The sequence below is a fragment of the Triticum dicoccoides genome, chromosome 7B (genome assembly GCF_002162155.2).
Source record: "Triticum dicoccoides isolate Atlit2015 ecotype Zavitan chromosome 7B, WEW_v2.0, whole genome shotgun sequence".
Lineage (NCBI taxonomy): Eukaryota > Viridiplantae > Streptophyta > Magnoliopsida > Poales > Poaceae > Triticum > Triticum dicoccoides.
This window is the reverse complement of record NC_041393.1, coordinates 589,990,800-589,997,822: the sequence shown is the minus strand read 5'-3', so window position 1 is coordinate 589,997,822 and position 7,023 is coordinate 589,990,800. Positions and strand designations below refer to the sequence as shown.

Genomic DNA, 7,023 nt, shown 5'->3' with positions numbered 1-7,023 from the left:
CCGTCCGGCAGAAATCCTAACTCACTCCACTCCGCTCCGCTCACCTTCCCTCCTCTTCCCGACAGTTCCATTTCCCCAATCTGCCAAATCCCTAGCGTCGGCGACCATGTCTAGCACCGGCAGCTTCGGAGAAGAGGAGGAGTTCGCACTCCGTATTGCGCTCGAGCACTCGTGGGTCGATACGAGTGGCAGCTCCGGGTCCGGTGCGACGCCCCTGTCCCCCGTCGCGTCAGCGTCGATGCTGGCACCAGCCCTTCATGCCCCACGCGCGAATCAGCGAGGCCTGCCAGATCTGCTCCTCCTGCCCGACGGCCTCCTCCTCCGGTCATTGCTCCACGCGGGAAACGCTAGGTTCTAGTGCCCGCTCAGCCGACGCCGCGGATGCGGACTCCGGAGTCGGAGGCACGAGCTGCCCATCGCGAGAGGCAGAGGACTAGGGAGATGGCGGGCTGGTCCGACGGGTCTGTGTAGTCCACTGCCGCTGCCGGTTGCCCAACGAGGAGGGCCGTCTCTTCGAGTGGGTGTGCCGCCGGTCACTAACTGAGGCGGAGATGAATGCCCGACGGCTCCGGAGGCTCAACGCCAAGCAGCTTCGGCTCGTCATTGAGCAATCCGAGCGGGAGGCGGCGAGGGTGGCCAAACTCAAGCGCCAGCAAGACCGCGTCGTCCGGCGCTTGCAAGGCTTCATCATCATCTCCGATTCCCCCTCCTCCGACGGGTCCAGCGGCGACCCACCTCCTGCCGCGGACTCCTACAGCTGCACCGGCGACCGGAAGGACAAAGGGCCAGCGAGGAAGTGGTGAAAATTCGTCTTTATTTCAAGTTTTTAGTTGTCGTTTGAACTTGTCCGTCGTATTATGTTTATTATGTGAACTTTGGCTATCTTTCGATGATCCAGCTGTGATCTTTTGATGAACCAATTGTGCATTTGTATGTTTGCTCATGATCTACGTACTTTTTATCAATGTTGCATGATTTAGTATAAAAATATGGGACGAAATATGAGATACGTGGATGTGAAGACGCGAATATAGCAAGTGCCCGGTTAGTGCCCGCGAACACGTCCATTCACGGGCGTTTGATGGGCCGGATTTGCTGAGTCCGGCTGTAGATGCTCTAAGCCGCGCCAAAACCGAGGCTTCCCAACCACAAACATTGTGCGCATGGAATTCAAACTCAATTGAACGTACTTGGTGCCACAGCCGATTATAACAAACAAAGGCAAACAAAGCTATGGCATCTTTCACCGGGTTTGTATCCTGGGCGCTTTGAAATGAAAGGAATGCCTAGGGCGTGTTTGGTTGCCCGCTTGAAGGCCAACCAGGCCCGCGCGGGAACAAAGAGGCATGTTTGGTTGACTAGTTTCACTGTTGGGTCTGCATCGCACATTTTTTAAAGCATCCTAGAGCTTGGCTCGCTGGAAACGCTTGAATCGGCAGTTTTTCATGAGCCAGGCCGAGCCGAGCGCAAGCGAGCGGGCCCTTGCACGAATGGAGACGGGAGGGATGCGAGGTGATTACCTGAGGTCTTCTTCAACCCCGAGTAAGCTCCTATCTAATCTCCTTCGTCCGATCTACACAACGGTGCTTCAATTCAAGGTAAGCTCTACACGAAAAAGATGCACCTCGATGCTACGGTTCCATTTAGGCGATCGGTTCGTAGTTTCGTCGGCCGTAAGTTCTTAATTTCGTCTTCCCGTTTGAAGCTATTCTGGACGAATTTTGTCAGATTCATTGCGCACGACGATCATTTGAAATTTCCTTTGACCAGCAGCCTAATCTCGCAGTTCCTCACAACATTCGTGTTGTAAGTTTTTGGTTTCGACGATCATAGCTTCATCTCTCTTTGAACAGCAGTCTTCTGCAATGACGCTGCCATGTCTAGCTCCTCTGTCCTCTGCTCAGAGCCCTCCTATTCGTCCCTCTCGACGCTGAAGCCCTTCCCCTTGATCTACTTGCCCACGTCCTACTACACTAGAGTCGTTCCATGCGTCGCTCATCTCGGCCTACTCTTTGTCGTCCTCCTACTGCACTGACGCTGCAATGGCGCGCACACTACTTTCTTGTGCCCTCTACCTCCGTGCACACTGCAGTTCGCCGTGCCGCCGCCGAGGTCGATCATCTTGGCCTTCTCTCTCTCGCCCTACTACACTGGAGTTGTTTCCGGCGTCAACCATCTCGGCCTCCTCTCTCGTCCACTGCATTGACGATACCATGGTGCGAGCACTGCATTCTCCTCCTCTGCCGACTGTCTTCGTGCGAGTACCGTAACTAGTTCACCGACGGTGTCGCTCGCCGTCCCGCCGACGGGGTCGCTCATCCACGACTCCATGCTCGTCATGTCGGACATGGCGCCGTCACTATCCACCGCAGTCGCCATGGTCCGGCGCACACTGCATTTCTTCTCCCCATTCCTCTGCTAGCTCTTAACCTTGTGTGCTAAGTGCAAGTGCTAGCTCTTAATCATACCCCATGCGGGCAACCAAACAGCGTGTAGTTCTATGCACCGAGACAATGCAGGCAACCAAACAACATGCCAAAGTTGATCCCTAATGCAGGAAGTCCATATGCAGGCAACCAAACAACTTGCAGATGTCGCATATGAGGCTGTTTTTCCATAGCTAGGCTGGGTTGAGATGTGTATACAATGCAACTACTGTTCACTACTGCAACCAAACATGCCCCTAGTCTTCCGACTCAAGGGCGCGCCACCGCCAATTCTCCTAAACAACATTTTTGGAAGAGACAAAGTTATGGGTTGCCGCGGGTGCAAAGAAGCTAGAGGAAATGATTTTGCATGAGTAATTATCATGGTGTTGTAAGGGTTGATTGTAAAACTCTATTCTTCTCTTAATTAATATATATGAGGCAAATCTTTTATCTGCATTTAAAAAAGAAAAAAACTCAATTGAACGTCACTTGGTAGGATACCCCTCCTCAAGCCGTCTGGACACAGGTAAATACACCTTGGCTCTCGGGTGCCCGTGGATTTGATATGGAAAATAATTTAGTAAACATAAAAGAAGTCAAAAATTCTAATACTTAAAAAAAAACTTTTTGTGGGGTTAAAGGTATTTCATTGCTCAACTAGGAGGGAGGTCCTGCATACAGAGCTGTGGTACATTGGCAGGACCCGACCTGTTCCAGAGAGTCGTTCTATTGCCTTGCAAAATTTTAAGTTCAAACACATTACGAGATATTCCCGAAAAAAAACACATTACGAGATATGAGCTATGAAAAAACACAATCAGCATTGAATAGTGCCAAATAGTAACGTCACTATTCATTGCTGAATTTGTCTTTTTTACAGCTTGCATCCCGTAATGTATTTTAACTTGAAATTTCACATGACAATAGAATATCATCCTCTTAACATCCCACAATTTTTTTCAAAATATCGTCCTGTGATGTGTTTTAACTTGTTATGCCATACTACTACTAGTAGTAGTGTAATTGGTGTCTTATTTTTTATAATCAGCGTACAACAAAGTTTCATTCAGAAGAAAAAGTATCCCTTCCTCAAGCAACTTGCCAGTTACCAAAGCCTAAATGACCTCGCACAACCTAGGCTTTTCCGCTTTGCAGAGCAGCTTCCCTCATCATCATCACCTAACCCCGTTATTGTGGATTCCTCTTGCTTTTCCCTCATTACATATTGCGCACTGTCACACTTGATCATTCTAAATTACCAGTAGCGCTTAGCAGCCATGGCTTTTCCAAGATAGCGGACGCCATTGACACCACTGAACCAGTTTAGTGTATAGAACTACTGCTACCACTCCACTGAATCAGTTAGCATACCGCAGTCTTTCTATATAAATACCGGTGCCTCTCACTCTTCTTCCTTCACAAGCCAGACCGCGACAAGAAGCTAGGGCAGGAAATTTAGTTCGTATTAGGAAGAAACTAAAATCAAAGCAGATCACAACTCTGCAGCAATGGCGACCAAGATATACATCGTGTAAATCAATGCATGCTCCGCCTTTGGTCGCCCCTTTTTCTTCCGGCTAGCTAGCTCACTGTCACTGATCTGACCGGCCGCTCTGTATTATTTTCATTTATCCGCAGGTACTACTCGACGTGGGGACACGTCGCGACGCTGGCGGAGGAGATAAAGAAGGGCGCCGACTCCGTCCCCGGCGTCGAGGTCACCATATGGCGGGTGCCGGAGACGCTGCCGGAGGACGTGCTGGTGAAGATGCACGCCGCGCCGGTGCGTCAGGACCACCCCGTCATCACGGCGAGCCAGCTGGCCGAGGCCGACGGCGTCCTGTTCGGCACCCCGACGCGGTTCGGCATGATGGCCGCGCAGATGAAGACCTTCTTCGACTCCACCGGCGGCCTCTGGAAGGAGCAGTCTCTCGCCGGCAAGCCCGCGGGCGTTTTCTTCGCGACGGCCACCCAGGGCGGCGGCCAGGAGTCCACCGCGCTCACGGCCGTCACGCAGCTGGCGCACCACGGCATGCTGTTCGTGCCGGTTGGGGGCACGCACGGCGCCGGCATGCTGATCATGGACGAGGTCAAGGGCGGCAGCGCGTACGGGGCTGGCACCTTCGCCGGCGCCGGCGGTGGCAGGGTGCCCACTGGCGCCGAGCTCGCTCTGGCGGAGCACCAGGGGAAGTACTTCGCCGGCATCGCTAAGAAGCTCAAGTCCGTCTGAAATCTGATTTACTACACCGTAATTCATGCAATGCAGTGCAAAGATGAACTCGTCATATATGTATGGAGCAGGATTTACACAATTCTGTAACACGTTCCCGTTCCTTTCCACTCTTGTTTAATAATAATAATAATAATAATACTCCCTCCAATAGTTGTTTGCTTATCAGCTCTGACTTTGACTTATTAATTCAAGCTTGACCTTTAATTTTTTAGGATAAAAATATAGGAAAAGAAGAACAAATGTTATTTATAAGATGAAAGCGGAGAAAAAAAGAAATTACAACCAGATTACATCCAAAAAGACACGCAGCTGCATGTATGCAAAGGAGGGACGCAACTGGTTAATGTCCTCCGCGACAGAGTATGCAACCTCAAGTAAGATGAGGGAGAAGTCATTGAAGATACGCACGATAACACATACTAGATCGACAGCGCGCCTTGGCGCGGGGTGCCTGTCGCATCAATGTGGTAAAATAGATAGTGATCAAATTAGTAGGGAGCACCTTTAAAAAATTTAGTAGGGAGCATAGTTTAGCGCTCATATTCAACAGGACAATGAATTACCTGGTCCAAGAGAACGAAGAAACATTCACTGGTATGAGAAGCAAGACATCATCAATTTCAACATGGTCATGGGATTATATGGCCGCATCAAGTTCAGTCTGTTCATGAGATCACAAAAGCTAATTACCTGACACTAAATTCAGTACTAAGAGCATAAACATGAGAGAGCAAGTACTAAGAGTAGGATCATTATAAGTTATACTTGAGACATACATCAAGTACTACATACAAAACTTGAAAGTGTCTTTTTTCTTTCCATAGGTACACAGCCTTTAGTATATCTCAACCAAAACAAATAAAACAATCTCCTAAGAGAATGTTCTACCGACAGAATGGGTGTAGTAAAGTCTCACTATTACAATGATACAGAATCATCTTGATGAAAAGCGGTGACCAATGGCCACGATTTTTTTTCTGTTAATCAGTCATACCTGCAATGGAGGTATAGTAGATCTATAAGACATCAATTATCTATTTACATAAATCTGGGTAAAATTATGTATTTGACCTATCAAAAAGGAAAAATGAATCATATATTCTTACTATTTTAAAACTAAACTTTGCATTGTGTGACTAATCGTCCTTGGACTCAATTCCAAGCACTTAGTGCCAATTTGAAGACCAAAACTAAATGAAACCATAAAGTTTAGACTTTTGTGCTTGCTCTGTGACAATGTTAGTGTAGCTGTGCAAATATAAGAACCATTAAATTCCTCTTATGCATTTTCCTGGAACAGAACAAATATACTCTCTCCGTTCCTAAATATAGGTCTTTCTAGAGATTCCAAATGAACTACCACATACGGATGTATATAGACACTCATTTTGCTTCGTATGTAGCCACTTGTCGAAATCTCTAGAAAGACCTATATTTAGGAACAGAGGGAGTATGTAGTTAATTTAGTAGAAATAATGGGTTTGGTTTGTTTCTAGAAGCAGAAGTACCCAATAAAAAGGAAGGATGAAATGAACAAAAACTCTAAATGTGACGGACCAAAAGCGGGAGAAAGCCACCAGCGCAAGTGGCCAACACCCGACGCTGCTGAAGATATCAATGACCACCGCCGGCCACACCCCCTGCTCGGCACTGTGTTGTGGGCTGGCGGCAAGGGCCATGACGACATCGGAGACCATGGTGGCATCTGGTCGTCAGCAACCATGGAGGCCCCCACCAGAGTTGTGGCCTACGGTGTTTCCATTTTGGGCCATCTCGATGGTGTGCTCCTCTATGCGGAGCAGCGACACAGATTACGCCCTGGCACATCACACGCTTGCCCTATCCACCCGGTGGTCCAACGCTTAGGCCACTGCACAGCATAGCCAGAGCAAGATATTGATTTGCATCCCTAAATAATACCAATAGAAAACATTACCATAAATACATATCCTCCATATTATCAATCAAAAGTACTTGAAACTAAAATTACAGAAGAACATTTATTTCATAAGAGCATAACCTAACCACATGCTAAATCAAACTGTCATTAATTTGAAAGTTCCATCATCAGCCAAACTCATCTCGAAGTTGTCATAAATCCATATCTTCGGTCTAAAATGGTCTACTTTCTTCATAAAGCAATCAACCAAACAAGTATCTTTTAAGAATGAGCATAGATACGACATCAGGAGCTCTCTCACAGAACAAACATGGGAACGTGTCAAGAATTAGCAAAACTAAAACAACAAACATGAATTGTGTGTTGCTTGCGGATTTGTAAAGAAAATAACATCTGAATGAAAAATCAAAATTACTACATGGTACATCATGAATTGTTGAGGAAGAAAATAAAGGTGCGGG

General features: G+C 47.6%; 1 protein-coding gene across 2 annotated transcripts; it reads left to right on the top strand.

The window, feature by feature from the left end:
- Nucleotides 1-3,770: 3,770 nt before the first annotated feature.
- Nucleotides 3,771-4,810, top strand: LOC119339121 (quinone-oxidoreductase QR2-like). Of its 2 annotated transcripts, none has more exons than XM_037611277.1 (2): nucleotides 3,771-3,960; nucleotides 4,068-4,810. In XM_037611277.1, exons 1-2 carry the CDS (start codon nucleotides 3,938-3,940, stop codon nucleotides 4,657-4,659), a joined length of 615 nt encoding a protein of 204 aa, XP_037467174.1. In that variant the 5' UTR covers nucleotides 3,771-3,937; the 3' UTR covers nucleotides 4,660-4,810. The 2 variants fall into 2 exon arrangements, with proteins under 2 accessions (XP_037467174.1, XP_037467175.1); XM_037611278.1 differs by having other exon boundaries at nucleotides 3,842-3,970.
- The last annotated feature ends 2,213 nt before the right edge of the window (nucleotides 4,811-7,023 follow it).

Excerpts from the sequence above, each read along its gene's own strand:
- LOC119339121 (XM_037611277.1), top strand. The coding sequence starts at position 3,938 with ATGGCGACCAAGATATACATCGT. Across the intron at positions 3,961-4,067 it reads GCGACCAAGATATACATCGT|GTACTACTCGACGTGGGGAC; the intron begins GTAAATCAATGC and ends ATTTATCCGCAG.